Source organism: Phoca vitulina, unplaced genomic scaffold (assembly GCF_004348235.1).
Source record: "Phoca vitulina isolate PV1807 unplaced genomic scaffold, GSC_HSeal_1.0 scaffold104, whole genome shotgun sequence".
Lineage (NCBI taxonomy): Eukaryota > Metazoa > Chordata > Mammalia > Carnivora > Phocidae > Phoca > Phoca vitulina.
The window spans coordinates 486,534-509,747 of NW_022589807.1; the positions used below are offsets into that span (position 1 = coordinate 486,534).

General features: G+C 41.1%; 2 protein-coding genes across 4 annotated transcripts in view; one reads left to right on the forward strand and one right to left on the reverse strand.

Moving 5' to 3' along the window:
• The window catches only part of CENPP (centromere protein P), a 241,093-nt gene that overhangs the window by 96,230 nt on the left and 121,649 nt on the right, over positions 1 to 23,214 (forward strand). The window lies entirely within an intron of this gene.
• On the reverse strand, positions 5,411 to 15,866 carry OMD (osteomodulin). The gene is made up of 3 exons (XM_032397783.1): positions 15,283 to 15,866; positions 9,198 to 10,151; positions 5,411 to 8,184 (listed from the first exon to the last, which is right to left on the reverse strand). The coding sequence occupies exons 2-3, from the start codon at positions 10,135 to 10,137 to the stop codon at positions 7,856 to 7,858; spliced, it is 1,269 nt and encodes a 422-aa protein (XP_032253674.1). The 5' UTR covers positions 10,138 to 10,151; positions 15,283 to 15,866; the 3' UTR covers positions 5,411 to 7,855.

Genomic DNA, 23,214 nt, shown 5'->3' on the forward strand with positions numbered 1-23,214 from the left:
TAATACTGGATTTCCCTCATTACATCATCTACTACGTTTTGTTCTCTGCATTTGTACCCAAACTTCCCCATCTCAGGAAGGGGTGTTAGGTCCGGCCACGGTGCTGGTCTGGGTGCAGGCAGCACTGCTAGTGTGGCGAGTCTGACCCCCTCAGTCCACGTCTGTTCAGCCGAGTTACACAGATGCAGAACTGGAGGTGCATCCTTGCCACCAGGCAGGGTGGCTGCCCTCCCTGTTAGCCCCACTGTTAGCCCCACTTTTGCCAGGCGACCCCTGGAAGTTCTGACAGAAAGGCTGGAAACATGGAATTGTCCCTGCTCCCAGCCCTTGTAGTTGCAGCCCTGGTCCCCTGACCGCTGCATCCATTGGTGATGTGGGGAAGGAAGACCACTGTCCCTTTCTCCCCCGCTTTCCCAGACCCGCGAGAAACGCAGGACTGTATCCAGTGGGGACGCTCCTCCAGCCCCACTCATGTTCACGTGGAGTGTGAGCCCACTTGTGAAGGCTTGTAAGCCAGCCCTTCATATTTTTATCTCCCCCTGTTTTAGACAACCAGTGTTTTAATTACTCATTCCAGTTCTCTATAAAACTCTTTCTCTAAGCTATTTCTCTCTGCTGGTTGTTGGACATTATGTGAGTTCCTTGGTCTGAGGAGATGACAGTTGGCTGTGGAATATCTTCTTTTCCGGTTTTCTGTATCTGAGCATTTGCATCTATCACCAGGTCAGCAAAGCCCAGGCCAGAGTCAGTAGCTCTTCCTGTCAGGACCCCTTTGTAGCCCCCAGGGCTACCACATGAGTCTGCGTTGCCAGCCATGCTCAAGACCACGGTCTCTGCCACACGGCCACCTATAGTCTCTGTCTCTCTTGTTGCCAGAACAGATCATATTGGCATTTTGTACCTCAGAGGGTGCAAGAGATTCTAGCTTCAGCCCATCTCCACACTGCTGCAGTCCCCCCACACGCACTCATTTCGTGGGCCCAGGCAGCCATCTCTAGGGAGCGCATGGGGATAGATGCATGTCAGATCCACTCATCTTCCAAAACTGGAAGGCAGGTTTTCTGGTGGGTGATTGACATGTCCAACATTAATACCCACAATTATTTCCATAAGACTGTGCCCCATATGGACATTCCTTTAATAGGCCAAGATCCCATTACTGTCCTGCTGATCATATGGCTGGGCCATTGGCCACTGCCCGTGAGTCAGTAAACACCCACACAGAGGGGCTCTTAACATTGTTCTGTTCGTCCATTGCTGCTAGGAAAACAGCATGCAGTTCAGCGCACCGTGCTGACGTGTTTGTATATTCTTCAGTCAGAGTGGTGGCCTTCCAGACAGGATGTTGTTCATTCACCTTGGAACTGCTCTCCATAAACCAGGCAACTCTTCGTTCTTGGTAGAGAGCTGTCCTACGGACAGTATGGACAGTAGAGTCCAGCAGCCCCTTGCGCAGCTCCAGAATCACTCCCCGGGGGGCGGGGGGGGTCCCTGCTCATAGAAATCTCCTCCTCACGTTCCCCCGGCACTGCCATCCTCATTAGGGAGTTCCTCAAGCATCATCCTGGACATGGTGTTTCAGGTTTCAAGACCCTTTTATGTCCTTCAGTCCTAGGGGCGGCTTCAATTAATAATGTCCAATAGCAAGGTAGTAAAGCCCCTCGAATATTAATTCTCTTGTCCAGAGTTCCTGCAGTCAGCACTGGGAGGCGCTCACAGGCTCTTGCCAGAGGCCCCATTCTAGGCTCCACAAAGGGCCATTGCGCAGAGAATTGTCCCTACCAGCACTCCAGCTTTGGAAGTTCCAAACACTTAGGTTTACCAGTTTATTAAAGATTGTGACAAAGGGTCTGAATCCACAGTGAGTTGAAGAGATGTATAGTGCAGTGTCTAGGGAAGGCACAAAGCTTCAGGTGCACCCCAATTCTGGCATCTCCTGTTCAACTGGAAGCCCCCCTTTTATGGAGGCTTCTTTATGTAGTCCTAATTGACTAAGTCACTGGCCATTGGCCAATTCAACCTCTAGCCCCTCCCCCTCCCCCAAGATTGCAGGTGGCCTTGGGACTGAAAACTTGATCTTCCTGGCAGCCAGTGCACCCCCCTCTTGAGGGGGTCCCCTAAGGTCATCTGCATTAACATAACAAAAGACACCTTAATCACTCTCTAAGCTTAGGAAATTCCAGGGGTTTTGGGAATTGTGAGCCTGGAACCATGAATGTGAAGACCCAATATATCTTTCTTATAAATCACAGTATCGCACCCTGGAGGGCAAAATTACCACCACTGAGAATCATTGAGTTACTAGATATTTATAGTCCCTTTTAGGCAACATTCTAGGATTTTATGGAAAGTCTATGATTTGATCTCCATCTCAAATCTTCTTACACCTGAAGCCTAGTCATGTGGTCAGGTGAGATAAAGTGAGAACCCAAGTATTTACCAGACCAAAGGGTGAACTTTAATGGGGGAGGAGTTATGACCTCATGTGAGGAAGGATTCATGTTAAAAACTTACTGTACTTGTGAGTTTTTCCAAGTAGTACATAAATCCCCATATAGTAAATTCGCAGCCTAACTAAGCCTGTAAAGTAATATAAGTTCCATGTAATTTCCATGAGACTGTGATATTTACTTGCTAGGCATAGTTATATTTATTTAGGAATTTGGAACATATAGAAACTTTAGGGTTTTTTTTAGCTGTTATGGTTTAATTTTGTTTCCAGCTGCTGTTTTTCTTTATTTCCAAGAATTAGGGGAAAAAAATGGATTTGGAATCAGGAAACCAGGGCTTTAGTTCTAGCCGTCCTTTGGGTCCTATGAATTCTTTGCAACAGTAACAAGTATACAGGAGAGACTAGGTTTATTTCTTCTGTTTTTCCCCCTTGGAGTTGGTTAAGTGTGTTACATGATACGAACACATCTGCACTTTATTTAGTGGTCCCAACCAGAGGAATAAAGGGAAAATGTAGAGTGTTTCAGGTAATATGTAAGTACAAGGTAAACATTCTCAACCAGTTTTATTGTGAGCAAATTTATGAAATAGACTTTATTTATATCCTTTCTAAAAGCTAATCATATATTATGCTTTTGTTAACTAAACCTGATGGGCTTTTGGAATATAGGTGAGGTTCAGTGGGGTGGAGTCTGGAACCCACAACTAAGAATTCTTGAGATATCTTTCTGCAAAATGGTGGTTTTTTAAAGCACAGGGACAGGGGCGCCTGGGTGGCTCAGTCGTTAAGCGTCTGCCTTCGGCTCAGGTCATGATTCCAGGTCCTGGGATCGAGCCCCGCATTGGGCTCCCTGCTCTGCGGGAAGCCTGCTTCTCCCTCTCCCACTCCCCCTGCTTGTGTTCCCTCTCTCGCTGTGTCTCTCTCTCTGTCAAATAAATAAATAAAATCTTTAAAAAAAAATAAATAAATAAATAAAAATAAAGCACAGGGACAGGACCCGTGGGCAGAAAGAGCTGCTGCTGCCGGGTTGTGAGGAGTGGCTGATTATATACTATGGGGTTGGGTGTAGTTAGCAAAAAGGGAGGTTTCCAAAGAACTTTCCTATGCTAAAGAGGAGCTATGAGATACCAGAGACCTTGCCATTGTCAAGTTAAGGTTGTTTACCCCTCTAGTAAGGCGTTGACATTAAGATAGTTTGGAACTTCCTGGAGGAACATTAAACTCTGCCCACTTCAGTTATCTCTCAATGGGCTGCAGGGTATAAGGGCATTTAATTGTATCTACATTTCCTTCTGGAAGCTAGGTTATTGATGATAGGAATGCTTTGTTCTTGTAGATTGCTAAGACATTTGTAAACTGAGGGAGACTCCTGTCTTGTAGGATTGTGATCTCTGTAATTTAACTATTTTTCCTATAGGGCAGCCAGGAGTGCCAGAGGAATGTCACATATATCCCATGGTAGGCGGGGTTGTGGGGTGTCAGCTTCTGCTTTGTCCTCAGCTTGCCTTCTGTTGCCTCATCAAACCTGGTTCTGGAGTGATTTGGATTCGTCAGTGGTCACAAATACAGTTCAGCCTAGTAGCTAACTAATAACTTTTAAGCGTAATGAGAAAATAGATGAATTTTCATTTTTTCCCCTGCTGTAAATATCAGATGAACTGGTTTTGTCTGTAGTTGTGGTAGATAATTGTGCAATCTTGACGTGCTTCTTATGAAGTACTTACTTTATTCTTCAGTTTCTCTTACGGAAAGCATTGGGTTTCATTTTGTTTTTTAATGAGAAATACTTGGGGTGGGTATGAGTTCCTCAGGGCCATTTTCAAGTAGCAAAAGATGGTTGTTAACCTGCCTCCTCATTGGGCCCTGCAGCTGGGTGACCCATTTACATACACACCCCTTTGGAGGGAGGAGCCAGAGCAGAGTTGAACCCTTCCAATTAGGCTGGAGGAGCTACTCTAGCCAGAGGAACCAGGGCACAGTGCCCAGGGAGGGGGTGGAGGGAACTGTGTTCCCCGCCCTGGCAGGCTGTCTAAGGGTGCTCTGGAAAGCTGAACTAGCAAATAGTGACCTGGAGTATGTTTGTTTGGGGTGTAGGATGTAAGTACCCTCTACTCTCTCCCTAAGAAAACCTTTAGTAAAATCTCTCTTGTTCACTCATCTTTTGTACGAATAGAATCTTGGAAGGAACCACGAAGATGCTGGTTCCTTGCTAGGGTCCCTGAGAACACACCTAGGTCTGACATCTGGGGGCACTCAGATCTAGCAGGCTGCTAGGCTGGCCGTGCTGAAGTACTAGGTACTGCTTGTTGGGTACCTGGAACTGGCATGCGCTTTGTTCATTGCTCTGTTACATAGATGAATTCTCTTTATTCTTTTAGTAGCCCTAGGAGAACCAGCTTCCTTGTAGGAATGCGGGAAGGGGAGCTTCAGAGTTCCAGATCTTACTCTGGCATCTGGCTTAGGAGTCTCAAGTCTGGCTTCTACCAGGGCTTATCAGATTTCACGTTCCTTGTTTCCAATTGCTAAATTGTGCATTTTTATTCTTAACAAAGCCTGTTCTCTGGGGATTTTAAAATATCAATATAGGAGGATAAAAAGATAGAAGCTCCAGAATTCTGAAAATTGGAGGGTTTTTTGTTTTTTAAACTGTGCAAGAGGTGAAAGAAGTAATGACCATGTCTTTATATTCATCTCACCTCAGGAGCTTGTTTCTCCACTCCTGCCAGTCAGTTCCTGCTCACACATCAAGGTACCACCTCTTCTGGAAACCTTGAGCTACTTCACTGCGTCCTGACCAGAAATAAAGTTCGGATATCTATCTGTGCTCCCATAGTCTTTTCATAGTTACTGCCATGTTAGCATTGTATTTCTTTCTTCCTTGTGTTAGAATGAGTTGATCTTATTTTCATCATTAAGTTTTTTATTAACAGCTTTATTGAGACAATTCACACCTCATACACTTCACCATTTTAAAAATCTACGATTCAGTAATTTTTAGTATTTTTAGATTTGTACAGCCGTCACCACAGTCACTTTTAGAACATTTTTATTCTCTCAAAAACAGACCCTCTGCTCATTAACAGTCACTCCCCACTTTCCCTCTCTTCCCCTCCCGCAGCCCCAGGCAACCGGGAATCTTTCTGTCTTTATAGATTTGCGTGTTCTGAGCATTTCATTTAAATGGAGTCATACTATGCGCAGTCTTCTGTGACTGAGTATTCACCTCGTGAGATGTTTTCCTGGTTCATCTATTTGGTAGCATGACATATCAGTACTTCATTTCTTTTCTTAGCTGAATAATATTCCGTTGTGTATGTATACCACATTTTAATTATCCATTCATCAGCTGATGGACATTTGGGTGCTTTCCACTTTTTGGCTCCTAATGGATAGTGCTGCTCTGAACATTTGTTTACATGTTTCTGTGTGAACATACGTGTTTAGTTCTCTTGAGTATGTATCTAGGAGTGGAATTGCTGCATCATAAGTGACTCTAAATTTTGAAGTACCAGACTGCTTTCCAAAACGGCTTCACCATTGGACATCCCACCAGCAGCATATGAGAGCCCTACTTTCTCTGCCTCCTTGCTAATAACATCTGTTCTGTGTCTTTTTGGTTCTAGCCATCCCAGTGAGTGTGGAAGGGTCTCTCATTAGGGTTTTCATTGGCATTTCCCTGATGGCTTCTCATTAGATTTTAAATTGTTTTAGGTTAGAAATAGTTGTATCTTTTTCTGAAATACCCATAGGGGTATTTTCCAATATTAGCTCGTAGTATTTAAATTTATAAGCCTATTTTTAAGAATTTCAATAAAGGGGGAGGTGGTCCTTAAATTTTCTCCCTCCCTCCCTTCCTTCCTTTTTTTTTAACCTCTGTTGAAAGTGTGCTTTGTCCACATTACTAGCGTTTTGCTCTGCTACCCTCACCCTTGTATCTTGAGATGCCAAGGGTGCACGTACATTCTGTTTCTTGCCCTTATTGCTAAGCCCTACACACCAAATGCCTTGATGAATGTTAATTAAATGAATGAATGGAGTGTTGTTTGTGTTCATTCTGAATGGCTGAGCTTGTCCTTGGGGACAGGTGGGTGTTTTGTTTCTGCTAATGCTAATAACTTACTCAAAGAAATAAAGAGCATTAGGGGCTTCATTTTACACTTTATCTCCAGCAAAATAAAGACTCGCCAGTTGAAAACTCCTACAATAAAGTTTTACTTGTCTGGTCCTGGCCTGTTGTCCACATTGTTAATGTTTATTGTTTGGGTTCCCTGTGTAGGTCGCCCCATCTCTCTTCCTCATCTGAGGAACTCTGTGAAATGTCAGCTGATAAGTCAGGAGAGCTCATCACAGCACTTCCATCACCTTCATTACAAGGCGTACTTAAAATACTTCGAAATGATAGATTAAATAATAGGTGCGTCTAAGGTTTTAAAGAAGATATCAAAGCTTGTCCAAATTGTAAAGGAACTCTATTCAACTTTAGCACTAATTAAATAAATACTGGCTGGTGCACATATATGTTTCTACTGTATCGTGCTAGGAAAATGGAAGTGTTTTAATAAAGCTGGTATATTGTGTGCTAAATTAACCTTGTGAGCAAAGCAGTTATTAGCAAATCTCTATGTAAACTACAACAACAACAAAAAACTTTCCCTAGTGAGTTTACTATAAAAACATTTATCTCAGTTAAAATGGAAGACAGATTGTTTTGGACAATTGCTGAAATCTGCTAAAATATGGATTGTGATGAGACAATTTGGTGTTTTTTAGTTACCCAAATACAGGTTTTAGAATTTTGTTGTTTTGGTGCTCTGAGAGAAATACAAAGACCTATTGATTTCATGAAACTACAAGTCTTGGATCCTTAGTAGAATGACCTCTTTTGAAAATCGGAAGCATCCTCTGTTGCTCTCAGTGGTAGGTGGGGATGGTGGATGGGAGGTGGATGTCATGGTGATAAGATTTCACATACAAGTGTGAAAGCTTTTCTGGAGATCAGGTCAAAGAAAATAATTGACTCCTAAGTGAATGGCTGTACGTTACAGGAACATAAGCCTGGGCATCTCAGCCCTGACCTCCTCTAGTTCTTGGCTTCTAGTGCTGCTGCTTTCATCACTCTTAGAACAGTTAATATCACTAGCGATGGCATACTTGCTTTTTTCCTCAGCTTGATAATACTTTATGTTTAAAGTTTAGTTTTTTATTCCCACTTACGATTCTAATTTGTATTTCTAAAGACTTACGTCATTTTAAGTAAGTTTGAATCCTATGTAATGATGCAAATGTTAACAACTTAAATTCAGGCTGATCTTATACATGATTCCAGATACATTACTGTGAGCCTTCCATGTTTAATTAAATTAATATTGAGTAATAATATTGTATAAAATCGTAAACGTATACCTATATTGTTTCTTGCCATTCTCGACTTCCATAATAGTGAGGATCAGTGTTTTCTTCTGTTGCTTCTTGTTCTGGACCTTCTTGGTGATCATCATGTTCTTCACTATCAGCATCATCCTGAAATCTCCTGAAAACTTGGGTCTTCAGTTGTATTGTTTGACCATTAGTGCTTCTTTGCTCACCATAATAAATAGTGTGTATATGAGGGAAGCAGAGGGAAACGTATGAGCTTATTGGCTCTTTTAGCTTATTTTGGTCCATACGAATGTACGTTAAGTGGTGGTAATGCAGTGGGTCAACAGATGGACATATCACTGTAACATTGATATCTGAAAAATACAAATTAAAGATTAATCCTGCTGCATTACATCTAGAATCCTACATTGGATTTTATTAAAATATGAGATACAGTCTTATTAAAATACTTATAGGTAGAATTAGGTTTAATTGGTTTTTACAGTAATCAAATAATAAAATGAAGAAAATGAAACTACAGATGAGTTATATGTTCAAAGTAAATGATGGCTTTCAGAGCGCATCTGTCCTGATGAGCACTGGGTGATGTGTGGAAGTGCTGAGTCACTGTATTGTCCACCTGGGACTCACACAGCACTGTGTGCTAACTATACTGGAATTAAAATTTTAAAAAACGGTGGCTTTGTTGGCTATTTATTTGTTACATAATAAATTCTTAGTAGAAATCTCAAAAAGAAAAAAGTAAAAATCACCTATAGTCCCAACTACTCAGGATACTCCTATTTTTTCATATACTCTGCAGTACTACTTGTCAATGTTCAAGGTGATAACATTTATTAGAAAAGACTATAAAACTTTAAAAAAAAAAAAAGACAAGACTATAAACTTGGACGCCTAGGTGGCTCAGTCAGTTAAGCTCTCCTCCCCCTGCTTGTGCTCACTCTCTCTGTGTCAAATAAATAAATAAAATCTAAAAACAAAAAAAGAAAGAAAGAAAATAAAACTTTATAGCACACCTTCCTGAGGCCAGCTTTGGCCATTTCCCTAGCTACTTCAAATCAACTATCTTTATGTAAAGCATAGATTTTTTTTTAAAGATTGATTCTTTAAAAGGTCAGCATAGGGCGCCTGGGGGGCTCAGTCGTTGAGCGTCTGCCTTCGGCTCAGGTCATGATCCCAGGGTCCTCGGATTGAGTCCTGCATTGGGCTCCCTGCTCAGCGGGGAGTCTGCTTCTCTCTCTCTTCCCCACTCATGCTCGCTCTCACTCTCTCTCTCTCTCAAATAAATAAAAATCTTCAAAAACATTTTAAAAGGTCAACATACTATTCTTTTTGTCTTTAAAAAAGATAATGAAATTTTACATACTTTCAATTTCATTATTTTCTAAGTATAGGTGTTGTAAATTTCTTGGAATATAGAATGCTTGCTTCAGTTTGTTGTGTCCAACATTGAGCTCTATAAGGTTGGAAAGATTAAAAATATTATATGGGATGTCTTGTAGTTTGTTGTGTGACATTCGTAGAGCCTGAAGTTTGGGAAGTTCATTGAAGTAATTTTCTGGTATAGAAGAAATTGAATTATTTTCTAAAGACAGGTACATAAGCGAAGAAGGCAGACCAGGAGGCATTGATTCTAATCTGTTATTACATAGGTTGAGCTGCATTAATTTTTCCATTTTGGCAAGTATTTTTTCTTGTAACATGGAATCCTCAAGATGATTATAACAGAGATCAAGCATTGTCAAGTTTACTAGCCCATCCATGGCATTTGTCTGCAACCTGGAGATCTCATTGTAGCCAAGAAGAAGTCTTTCCAAAGACTTAGGGAGAGGAAATGGAAATTCTTCTAGATTGTTATGTTGTAGGTGAAGTTGTAGTAGATTTGACAACTTAGCAAACACACCGTGATCAATCTTTTGAGATGTAATTTTGTTGTGGCTGAGGTTGATTTCTTTAAGATGAGTTGCATTGATGAATGAATCTGCAGTCACAGCCTCAATTTCATTGAATTGAAGGTAGACCTGCTGTATGTGTGCTGGGACACGCGGGATAGTCTTGAGTTTGCGATTTTCACAGTACATTGATGATGGAAAATTGGGTGGACAGAAGCATTCAGTGGCACAGCCTAACACATGCTGATGAAAAGGAATTTGAAAGTCCTCATTTGGATGAAATTGGAATTCTGGTTGGTAGACATCATCTGGGTCTTGATCATAATCTTCATCCCATTGATAATTTCCATATTGGCAATATACTTTGACTCCAAAAAAGAGGAAGAGGACACATGCTGGACTTAAAAAGCCCATGTTCTTTTTTTGTCCTATTACAAGGAGGAAGCAAATATATTGTGGGAGAAGTGAGTAAATCCTAGAATAATTTTTGTGTAATTAACAGTTACTTAAAATGCATAATATATGTATTTGTATTGAAATATATAAAAGAATGTCCAGAATAAATGGGCAATGCTCAAACCAAAATTAATGTTTAAGTACCAATAAGGTGGTATTAAAAAAAAAAGTCACGTTTTGCATTGAACCAGACTATATACCCATCTCTGAAGAGAATCCTAGTTTGTCTTGCTTACTATAGATTTACAATGATAACTTGACCTCTCTCAACCCCAAAGCTCGGTACTCCCTCCACTAAAAATGCTGAGTGTTCCACTAACTATTTGGTCCCTTCAGTGATGGTCACTACCTATGAGAGGAGACATTCTTGGTCCTAGTTAATATTAACCAACATTTTCCCACTGCAGCTTCTGTTTGTGGATGCTCTTTTCTGCCCTTGGAAAAGCATGAAACATTCCCTTTTATGTAAGAGCTTGAGATATTAAAAATAGCTATCATCTTTCCTCTTAGTGTTTCTGTCCAAGCCTAACCATGACTTCAGATTTTCCCCCAATGAAACCATTTCCAGAATCCAATTATTTTGTCTCTGACTCCACTTGAATAACTGCCTCAAATCCCAAATACACACAATATTTACAGTCTATAAACTTTTAGCTTCTAATAGGTTATTCTATACATTTTTCTTTCTTTCCACTAATATTTTTGAGTTAAGTCCTAGAAAAACAGATACTGAAAACGCACTGTCTTGTCTCCCAGGAGTTGAGGTCTGGTGGAGACTCAGAAAGACAGGCACAGTACAGGGAGTAGTAGGAGGGTGTGTAAGGGGTACGATTTAAAGAGGGGAGCACTCAGCTTGAGAAAGACCGTTAACTTGAAGTTGTGAGTGGTGGATGGTGTACTGGATGAGGAGCCTGAAGACCTTTATTTCCCACCCGTCACTTAGGATGGTCAAGCCACTTAACATGTCTGCCTCTTGCCTCATCAAGAAAATGAGAAATGTAATTGCTTGCCTGCTTATCTCAACTGGTGGTTGTGACAGTCACGTGAGATATGCATGTAAAAGTTCTTTGCAGATGAGAAAGTGATCCAGATGGAATAAGTTTGTTATTTAGGTAAAGGTTAAAAGGGGAAAAAAAAAAGAATCATACCTCTATGATTCTGAGGTTATTTTTCTCTACCTCTCTCATTCAGGGTTTCATGAGAATTAATGTAACATGTCCTTGTGTGTCTTGAACTGACTGATTTCTATTCCATTAGCCATTAGAGTAGTACAAGCTATTTTTCATCATTGGGATAATTGAAAAAATATCTAAATCATTGTCTATGACAGACCCCATTTGAGAAAGTCTACCCTAGATCCTAACATCCTAGATTCTTGTTTATTTTCTTGTCAGAAACTAAAAAATGTGTAGAATGTAATTATGTGTTAATGTGGGATTTGGAATCGATATTTAAGTAGAGTCAGGGACCCTTGGATCTTTTCTTCCCTCCCGTGCGCCCAGAGCGTCGGCCTTGTCGTTACCAGCGTGCAGCTCCTTCACACCCTAACCTGTGTTTATAACTTAATCCACATAGTAGCTCCAACTGTAGTAATTCCTCAGTTTCAGTGGGACCTAAATATGTGGATCCCACTGTGTTTTCACTGCCCTTCGTTTGTACCTCCCAGTGCCCTCAGTTCCTCTCAGTGGCCTGGACCCCACAGCCCATCACTGTTGTCACTTATTTGCACAGGCCCCAGACCCTCTGCCCTTTTTATCCTTATACTCTATCAGTAAACTCCAACCCTGTTCCTTCAGTTGTCTGTAAGAGAAAACAGACCACGCTTGCTGGTCTCACTTTAAATTCATGACCACTCATTGCTGCTCAAGGACATGTCCTTACTGCATTCCTTTTCCCTTGCTCTTAGACAAGCCTCTGAAGCCTCATTCCCCACCAGTTGGGATGATGACCTTGCTGCTGCTGCTCTTTTTTTTGACCAAGAAGATAGGATCAAACAAAACGATCATTAACTCATATATATGTTTTGTTATATTTAATCTCATCCCTACCTACAGAATATATCAAAATAGCAGTGGTTTGATCTTTTAAAACAACCTGTGATTTTGAAACTCATAGTTTTCTTTTACAGATCTAAGTAGACTACATGCATTGTTCCTTTAGTATCCGTGAGATTCATGGAGGATGTGACATTTGAACTAGACTTTGAAGGAATATTAGGGTTCTCGTAGAGGAGGACCGGGAAGATTTCCAGGTAGAAGAGATGAGCAAAACATGTAAGCAACAAAGAGTAGGGTGTTTGGAAATTAGTGGTTAGCTATTGAAGGAGCAAAATAAGACTGTCACAGCTAATCTGGACCAGAATCTGGAGGGCCTGAATTCTGACCTGTGAGATCTGCACTCAGGGAACGAACACCTAACTTAATTCATTAAGGTAGTTGAGCCGTGATCTTCACACTGCGTTGTTCGTGGGTGAAGTAGGAGAAGGTCCTGGAGAGAGTGTGGTCTCCCCCCAGAGGATAGTGGTCAGTACTGGCTGACCCAGGTGCCGGGAAGCTCCCCCTGGGTCTGCTGCCTTAGTGACCGGTGCTAGACGTTGTGTGAACATGGCTAGTCAATCACCTTACAAGTAGTTACTTAGTTTGGTTGAGTTACTTCAGTTAATGGACTGCAGTTACTTCTGGGGGTGAGGCACTGTATTTGGTGGGGAACACAGAGGTGAAGGTGTGAGGATGTGGTCCCCTCTATAAAGAGCATACAGTTTATGGGAGAGACACAACATGGCAAACCATATTCTCAGACAAGGGGAAATAAGGTTTACCGCCTAGACCCCAGTGCCGTGGGTTCAGTGGCTTCACCCTGCTTGGGGCAGACAGGGAAGTCTTTGTAGTATCATTTGGTCCAGATCTTGGGAGATTAGCAGGAATGGGTATAGAACATCCTATACATTTTACTCACTAGTTGATAATATTTTATGTTAAACTTGTAGTATTTATGGTACTCATTATAGTGGAGCATATTAACTTTTCAAAGTACATGTCCTACTTCACTTCAGTCTCCCTGCACCACGGGGTTCTACTGTAAGGTTGCTATGTCTCACAAAGGTATGCGTAGAAGCAGGACAGAGACCTACAGCTGCAGGGGTGCGGGGTGGTTAGCCCCCGAGTCTCGGAAGCTGACTGTTACACAGATGAACTTTGAAATGAGCATTGCTTATCAGAGCTCTGAATTTCATCCTTGTATTAAGAACAGTAGCAATAATCAATTAGTAACCTTACATTTGAGAATGAAAGTCATGACTCTATTCAACGATTATGAGAAATTATTGGGGGAAAAGGAGACCTGGGTGATACTTTTGATCCTGCACTTAAATGCATCCTTTGACTTGGGATCAAGACCTCATTATGGGAGTCTCCCTGAAAATAAAGGGATTCTTTAGTGTTGGCCGCTTTTGGTCTTCCTGGCCACCTATGAAGACAGGCTTTCCCTAAGGACAATTTCTCTTCTGAATCATCCCCTGAGGACCTTGGCTCTGCAGCCCAGCCTGATCCCACTTCCTTTGACCAAGTCCAGTTTTCTGGTCTGAAATCAACCCTGTCTCCATCCACAGGCCCATTGTTTCCTATTCATCTTAGTCTTCAACTTCATCCCTGGTGAGTTTCCCTGTTATAATGACCTCTTACTACTTTTTATCCAAATTTTCCATTCAACTGATCTCTTCCCAGCCATTTGCAAAGCACATTTTTATTACTTCTGCCTTTCATGGTCTACAATTTATGCCTCATTCTCTATAGGATAGCTCATAGCAAAACAGTACACTCACTGTCAGTCCTCCCACTTCCTGACCTAATTTCTGGCAGAATCTAGAACAATGCACAGTGTGTAAGTGCTCAAACATTTGTTGAATGGGTGATTGGATTAATAAATTACAGATTACATCCTCTTATCGATGCTTGTCGCTACTAATGCTGATTATTTCTAGGTGTTATTTTGCCGCAGTGGTTTCTTTAAATGGACACAGTCACAGAGAACATGGCTGTTCTCTCCTAGTGGTGTCTCCCATCACAGCACACTATTACCATTACAGAGTAATAGAAAAATAACAGATGTGAACAGGAATCTTTAAAGCAAAGGAAAACATGTGTTACTGATTTTTAAAAGTATCCATTAATGTGAATTTTTCATCTTACAGCTATAAATGTTTCTGTTGTAACAATTCTTTTAGTTGCGAAAAAGCACTTGTGCCTTCATAAGGAAGTTCTAATTAAAATGAGAGCGAACTTTGTTCTGGAAAGTTTAAAGTAATTGGAAAGCCTCGTTGCATTTTATTAAAGACTCAATTATTTTATTGATATGCCATAGAAACTAAGAAATAAGAAACCAGAGTATTAGTATATGGACTCAGATTTCTTTCCGAAGCAGTTTTAAATTTAACTCTGTAAATAGAGTAAAGTAGTGTGCATCCCTATTTTACACCCAGGGCCTAAGGAAGTAAGACTCTTTTACTATTAAAAATATGAAAGTTTCAAAATTATTTTTAACCATAATACATTTAAATCTTAATTAACTGGAACCCAAGAAACTGTTTCCTTTAGTACCAGATAGAGCACTCACATCTTCCCTTTCAGAAAGAGGCAAATGAAAGCAAAAACATGTTACTATCAGGGATTTGGTCAACAGAGAAATTTTAAGAAAATTTCTAGTGAAATCGGTACAAATATCCTTCTTCCCTACAAGCAGAATCTGTCACCCTGCCCAGATGTATGGCTCACAGGCCTTTGCCAGTTTTTGTCATTTAAAGTTGAGAGTGACAGAGGAGACAAAGTGATGCCATTAACGTAAGAATCATTCATTCTGAATTGAAAAGAAATCTAAACAAAGATTATTTATTGGGTAAATCTTAAATTAGAAAATTAAAATCACTCTATTACTGCTTTCTCTGAATATTTTTACTAATCAAATTTTAATGTAGCTTTTAGCAGATATTGCCTCCAAATATTGTGCTTTTATGATCTATTTTAATGTTAAACAAATCAAATATACTTAAAAAGTTTTAACAGTAGGAACAGTTTCTTTAAAAAATTGAAAATTATTTTATCATCATACCTGTTGAGTTTGCTTTAGTTTTCAGGGGTTGATGAATTTGCAAATCCTGTAAATTGAATCAGATATTCCTAAATTCTTTAACTGAGTCTCTTAAAAATCCACAGTAACTGTGTGTCCAGACAAGGCTGTCCTTGAATTACTGTAGCAATTTAAGCAAATATAATCTGCTTGGAAAACACTTGGGTTGAATTAAAATTATGTATTCCTTTTCATTATCCAAAACTTTGTGGATTCAAATTGAGATGCTTGTGCTGTTGGTCAGATTTATGTGGCTTACTTCCCTTTCTTTTCCCCTTAATTTTGGTTTGAGGTGTGGCAAGAATTTCCTCTAATATGAAAGGCAAACAGAACTAAATGAAACAGCATGTACTGATTACTGTTTTTATTTTCATTTTCATGCCAAAGAATTCTCCAAATTAAGGTCGCCTGTAACTTGGAGCTCAGTGTCTCAGCATTTTAAGGTGGAATTCAAGAGTGGTCTTGAAATGTCCCTTGTCTGAAACCTCACATTCACACCAGGGCTTTCCTTTATCGAAGACAAGCAACCAAGATTAGAAATATAGCTTGCACATCTAGTTTACCTTTTTTTTCTTTTTTAAGATTTTATTTATTAGAGAGAGAGAGAGCACGAGCAGGGGGAGGGGCAGAGGGAGAGGGAGAAGTAGGCTCCCTTCTGAGCAAGGAAGCAAGGAGCCCTACTACACGGGGCTGGATCCCAGGACCCCGAGATCATGACCTGAGCCAAAGGTGGTTCCTTACCGACTGAGCCACCCAGGCGCCCCTCTAGTTTACTTTTTAAACGAAGGGACTTGTCATTAGTGACACAGATTAAATATATAACTTTTCCATTTAAGTTATATATATAAATATATAACTTATAATTATACCTTCTTTTCTGTTCGCTTTCACTGTTCTTCCCTTCCTCCCAAATATATGCACTAGAATGCCTGCTATAAACCTTTGAAACAAAAATTAATCTGGTGATAGAATTTAGTGTCTTGCACTCGGAAGGTAGATCTCTGATTTGCCTCTTTAGGTTAGTACAAAAAATAATTTTATAGTATTGACTAAAATGGCATTAGGAACTTCTGTTTCCTTTATTTTGTAGATGTAGAAAATCTCTTCACTGAGTTATTTCTCCTGAGGAATAGTGGTTAACTGCTTAAATGCTACATTTTTTTCCTAGCATGTTTTTTTATTTTAAACAGAGAGTTAACTTGTATTTCTTGGCGGTGAACTTTTAGTTCGTGCTTTGGAAGACTCTTTTAAAGTTTGTACAAACTAATAAGGTAAAGTGAATCCCAGAATTTGTTTTTGTGTCCTCAGATAGTGTTTACCATTAGATTTTTACAAGGAAATCACAGGGTTTATTTTGTTATACTTCAGGTTTTTTAAAAGCGTGCTGTGTTTCAAGTGATGGTTGGCAGTACTATAAAAATCTCGTCTATTATTTGAGACACTGGTATGTGAAACATGGCAGACTGTATTTGGGCCAAGATTTCATCTTGTTGCTGATCTTTTCCATATGTTTCCTATTAGTCTTTGTTCTTGAACCTCAGGCTTCCATACTAAAGAAGAGAGAGCAAATCTATGTAATTTTTCCAAGAATTTAGTTTTGTGTGCCCTCAGAGTTCTTACGGAAGATAAACTTGAAATCAAAAGCTTAATTTTCATATAATTCCTCATTTAACACTGTGATTTGAACTTGTGATCGTGATTATGTTGTTCATGTTCCTAACACATGTGGAAAGAATATTTATCAATAAGGCTAGAGCACCTAGAATCACTCGTGTCTAGGAAATTTGAAAGAGGTGGACTGTGTCCAGGAGGTTTAGGTTGGGAGGCGGGGTAGTAAGAGGAGTGTTGGTTCACGTCAGACCGTATAGGAAAAGTAGAAGCTGTAAGTGACTGTGATAGTTCAGTGTTTCAGTTTGGTGGGTATAATTGCAACAGTCGAAGAGAGAAGTCCATTGAATTGATGGAAAGTCTAAATTATATTCTATGGTGATAATTTGATTGAAGTAGATACGGTACCTTCATAGCTGAATAGTGCCGGTGGAGAAAGGCCAGACTGAGATCTGCCTAACTGTGGTAATCAGGGATTTTTTTCTTTATACTCATTCAGCTAATATTTTTTAGCACCTGATTTGTTCAAGGCAGTTTTAAGTGCTGGGGACTCAGCAACACAAGTTTCTATTGTCATGGAACAGGAAAACAGAAAATAAACATATGAAGTGGTTCAGAATGCAGTGGAGAAGAATGAAGCAAGGTAGGGGGGGTCAAAATGAGTGAGCACGGGCACAGGTCCGCACTTCTGACCCTCCCGCGTGCCTGCGCTCCCACAGAGCGGTCACACGGCTGGGTGGCGGGTGGCGGAGCCAGGTGTCTCGCTGCTGGAGGGAGGTTACAGATAAGCAAGGGGAGGCAGCCGGAAGGACGCCCGCGGCGACGGGCCAGAGCTGGAGACATCAGCGTGAACCCACGTTCAGCTTGACACACGCACAGGTGGCTCCGTCTAGAAATGTCTGTAGACGTGTGTGCGCACGGGCCGCCGTACCCACACCTGTCTCCTGGCCCAGTCGGCTGGGAGGGCGTCGAGGCCGTGACGCTCGGCAGCAGCAGGCACCCAGCACCCAGACCCTGGCTGCTGCTGCTGCTTTTTAAAGATCTTATGTATTTATTTGAGAGAGAGTGTGTGTGTGCGTGCAGGGGGCAGGGGCAGAGGGAGAGGGAAAGAGAATCTCAAGCAGACTCAGAGCTGAGCACAGGGCTCACTCAATCCCACGACCCCGAGATCATGACCTGAGCCGAAATTAAGAGTCGGACGCTTAACTGACTGAGCCACCCAGGCGCCCCCAGTTCTTGGCTTCTAACACCCTCTCCGATAAAAGAAGCCAGGCTCCTTGAAGAAGTGGCTGATTCCAGCATGGGGCACGGATGAGCCTGGAGTGCCTTGCAGCACCAGAGTTGCTAAGGAAGAAATGGGAAATCGATGTACCTTCTCAGTTTTACTGTGAACCTAAAAACTGCTCTAAAAGATTAAGTCTATTTAATAAATTTTTAAGAAAGGAAATTACTATTTTAGATAGTTTAGCAGAGACCTGAATATAGTGAGGGAGCGGAGCAAGCCACAATGGTATCAAAAGGAAAAAGACAGTATGGCTGGGGCTGAGTGATCTGGGCAGGGGGTGGGTACCCTCAGAGAGGCAGCCAGGGCCAGCGTCACCGTCAACATAGGCTTCTGACGTGCTTGGAAGCCTCAAAGCATTCTACATCAAATCACGTTTAGGAGGCACACTTGGCATTTAGCTGATGAACTGCTTCCATCAGAAAGACCATTCAGGCAGCCCTCCAGAAGTAGCCCAAACACTAGACATAGCATGTGCCCAGCAGAGTCCATCTTTGTTCCTGTGCCCCTCATGGCTTCCATTTCCCACATGGTTCTCTTTTCCCGTAAATGGTGTTCCCGTCCCAACTTCACCCACTGTCTGACGTAAGCCAAAAGGTTGGGAGTTGTTTAAATGAGTGCATCCCAAAATGTGGCAGGAGATCCATCAGTGTGTGAATTGCTAATTTAAAATTCAGGTGGCATCATCTCTATACCTTAGACCTTCAGAACCAGAAGCTCTGAGCGCAGGCCCAACAACTTAACATTTTTAACAGGTCTGCGAGGTGCCGTGAAAACTTGAGAACCACTGATCTAAATCACCTCCTGTCCGTTACTTTCAAATTGGATCTGTTCCTGAGTCCTTTGTGATCTAGCACAGGAGTGTCTTTTTGGTGTGTCTGTGTCTCTTGGTCGGTAACTGACATGTCTCCCTCAGATGTTGCAGTGGCGTCTTGACTCTTCTCCCTGTGTTCGCACATCTCCTTCTCCAGTCCAGTTTTCATCTTCTGTATTAAAATAAATCTAATTGTACCATGCCTCTGCTTAAAATCCTCTAGTGTTGCCTCATATTTTAAAATAAATTCCAAACAGGGGCACCTACATGGCTCAGTCGGTTAGGCATTCAACTCTTGGTTTCCAGATCATGATCAGGTCATGATCTCAGGTCCTGGGATTGAGCACTGCGTGGGGCTCTGCACTCAGTGGGGCGTTGGCCTGAGGATTCTCTCTCTCTCTCTCCTTCTCCCTCTGCCCCCTCCCGCCCACCCTCTCTCTCCCTAAAATAAATACATAAATCTTAAAAAATATAAATTCCAAACATAGGGGCACCTGCTTAGCAAAGTTGGTAAAGCATGTGACCTTGATCTCTGGATCGTGATTTCAAGCCCCATGTTGAGCATAGATCTTAATAAATAAATAAATGAATAAATGTAGCACTTACTTAATTAATTCAAAAAAATAAAAATAAATTCCAGACATGACCTTCTCCTTTGGGGAAACTCTGAAGGCCTACCTCTTGCCTGTTCCTGGACCAGCTGATTTGTGTTTCTGGGCTGCTTTCTGGCCTCAAGTTGCCCTGCTCCTTCCTGTTCCTTCATGAAGACACCAGCTGAATGTCCTACAGTTCAACTCAGTTCTGACACTGTCTACCCAGAGTTAACATCACATCTCACAGGTTAAGGGCTCAGTCCCACAATACTGCCCCCACTTTGGATGCCAGTCACAAGTAGTAGGTCTTCGGGTTAGATAATTTTCTGTAATGGCTAACAGAACTCAAACGCTTATGTTTATTGGTTTATTATTTAATAAAGCACATGGTAAAGGATATGGGTGTAAAGCCAGATGAGGGGATACATGCTATGAGGTCTGGAGGGGTCCTGAGCCCAGGAGCTTCTGTCCCCTTGGAATTACGGTACGCTCTGCTCCCAGCTCATGCATGTGCCTGCCAACCTGGAATCTCTCTGAACCCTGTACCTTAGGGATTTTTGTTTAGGCTTCCTCACGTAGGTGTGATGGATGATTAACCCAATTTCTAGCCCCTCTCCTTCCTCAGAGGATGGGGGGCGGGGCTGAAAGTTCAAAGCTTCTGATCATGGCAGGTCTTTCTCATGACCAGCCCTCATCCACAAACCGTCAGGGAGCCCACGCGGAGTCACCTCCTTAGAACAAAAGATATTCCTATCACCCAGGAAATTCCAAGTGATTTCGGAGCTCTCTGTCAGGAACTGGGGGCAGACATCAAATGTATATTTCTTATGTCACAGTGGTACACCACAAAAATTCTTCCTGCAGCTTCTGTCCCCAAACACCTGGTTCCCATCCCAGCGGCCACTGCTAAGGGCTGCCACATGGTCTGACTCCAGGGGACACATTCACTGCTGTTGAGACCTTTGGTAGAATACAGTGTTAGCATTTTCTTGTGAATCTTTCCAGAGATATTTTATGCACCTACGTGTATATTTAGCAAATATATATATTTAAAAATTATTTTTAAAAAGAATTCTTACATGAAATTTTCGTGTTTCTAATCTTTTCCTAATACAAACATTGATGCAGTTAATAACCTTTTATATTGTCATTGTACATGTGTGTAAATATATTTGAGTGATCTGCAGGCTGGGCATGCATGTGTGTAATTAATTGCTCTCCACAGAGCACCAGGGGCCTGTGTAAAATCCTCCTTGGTGTAGTGTATTAAGGTTTTATCTTTGTGATCGAGGAGGTTAAATGACTCTTACTGTGAGTCTGTTTGAATATCTGTTAGATTTCACAGCTATGTTTGCTTCTTTTTCTGGAGCTAGCTGTGTCTTTTACTTTTTTTTCTATTGTGTTGTAGGCTTCTCTGATTTTGAGTTTTAGGATTTCTTTATAAGTGAAATTAGGCCTCTGAGCTATGACTCAGAGCTGTTATTTTCCAATTTGTCATTTGTATTTGTCTTTGCTCATAAGTTTTGCCACAAGACTTTATGTGGTCGAGCTTATTGTATTTCTACTTAAGGCCCTCCGGCTTCTTATGTCAGAGTTAGAACCATCTTCCGCACTTCTGCATTGCCAGAAAATTCTCCCATTGGTTTCCACAGTTTCTTCTAGGACCACTATGGTTTCTTTGTTGTTTTTAGTATTTGCATTTAAATCTCTGATTTGTTAGAATTTATAGTTCTTGTACAGTGTTACCTCCTGTTTTGCAGGCAGCTCTGCCCATATCCCAGTGGCATTCATTGAACAGCCACCTTCCCCTGTCCAGTGTAAAAGGCCACCCACTGCTGACAGATCATTTCTGGACATTCCATTCTTTTTTTTTTTTTTAAGATTTTATTTATTTTTTTTGACAGGGAGAGACACAGCGAGAGAGGGAACACAAGCAGGGGGAGTGGGAGAGGGAGAAGCAGGCTTCCCGTGGAGCAGGGAGCCCGATGCGGGACTCGATCCCAGGATCCTGGGATCATGACCTGAGCCGAAGGCAGATGCTTAACGACTGAGCCACCCAGGCGCCCCTGGACATTCCATTCTTTCCCCTTAAGCTGTCTGTGAACTATCTGGTTATTTTATAAAACCATCCTTAACGTGGTCCCTGGTGTTGATTTATCCAATACCTTGCATTCTACTATAGTCAATACTTCTTGGTTGATTTTTTTTTCGTTAAAAATGTTACTTTGAGATAATTATAGACACATTTGTAAGAAATAGTACAAAGAGATCTCATGTATGCTATGTCCTGGTTTCCTCTAATGATAACATCTTGCAAAACCGTGGTACATTATCACACCCAGGATACTGAGGGTGATACAGGTGAAGAGAGAACATTTACATCCTTGCAGGGATTCTACATGTTATCCTTTTATAGCCACAGAATCTCTTTGTTTTTCTCCCTCCCATCCCTAGCTCCTGGCAACCGCTAATCTGTTTCTATAATTTTCTCATTTCAAGAATATTATATAACTGGAATAATAGAATATGTAACCTTTTGGAATTGGCTTTTTTTCACTCAGCATAACTCTCTGGAGATCCATCCAGGTTGTTGATCAGGTTGTATACCAATAGTTCATTCCTTTTTACTACTGAGTAAGAAGGCTGGTCCCAGCCTGTGTAACCACGCATCTGCTGAAGTCCATCGGGGTTGCTCCCAGTTGGGGCTATTCCTAATAAAGTTGCTATAAACAGTCACAGGTTTTTATGTGAACGTGTCTACATCTCTCTGGGGTAAATGCCTAGGAGTGTAATTGCTAGGTCTTCTGGTCAGCACATGTTTAGTTTGAAACAATCTGCTGAACTACTTTTCAAAGTGACTATACCATTTTAAATTCCCACTCATGAAGAATGAGAGACCCACTTTCTCTACACCCTCCTCAGCATTTGGTGCCGCCTTGAAATCAGCAAGAATGATTCCTCCCTTTGTTTCAGAATTGTTTGGGCTATTCTGGTGCCTCTGCCTTTCCACATAAGTTTTGCAATAATCTTGTCTATATCTACAAAAAGCCTTGCTGGAATTTTGATAACAATTAAATTAAACCTGTATATCAAATTTTGGCTGTTTTATTTTTTTTATGATTTTATTTTATTTTATTTTATTTATTTATTTATTTTATTTTTAAGTTATCTCTACATCGAATGTGGGGCTTACAACCCCGAGATCAAGGGTTACACGCTCCACCAACTGAGCCAGCCCGGCGCCCCTTTCCTGTTTTTAATTAGGTGGTTTGTCTTATTATGAGTGTAAGGGTTCTTTATACATTCTGAATACAAATCCTTTTATCAGATATATGGCTTACAATCTTTTTTCTTCCTGTCCATGACACAAGTTTTCATTTTTTTTTTTTTTAAACATTTTTTCAAAGATTTTATTTATTTATTTATTTATTTGAGAGAGAGAGAGAGATTGAGAACATGCGCACGAGTAGAAGGGGAAGCAGACTCCCTGCTGATCATGACCTGAGCCAAAGGCAGACGCTCAACCAATTGAGCCACCCAGGCGCCACACAAGTTTTCATTTTCTTTCTTTTTCTTTTTTTTTTTTTTTTTAAGATTTTATTTATTTATTTGACAGA

Excerpts from the sequence above, each read along its gene's own strand:
- OMD (XM_032397783.1), bottom strand. The coding sequence starts at position 10,137 with ATGGGCTTTTTAAGTCCAGCATGTGTCCTCTTCCTCTTTTTTGGAGTC. Across the intron at positions 8,185-9,197 it reads AGAAAATAATGAAATTGAAA|ATATCAATGTTACAGTGATA; the intron begins GTATGTAAAATT and ends TGTATTTTTCAG.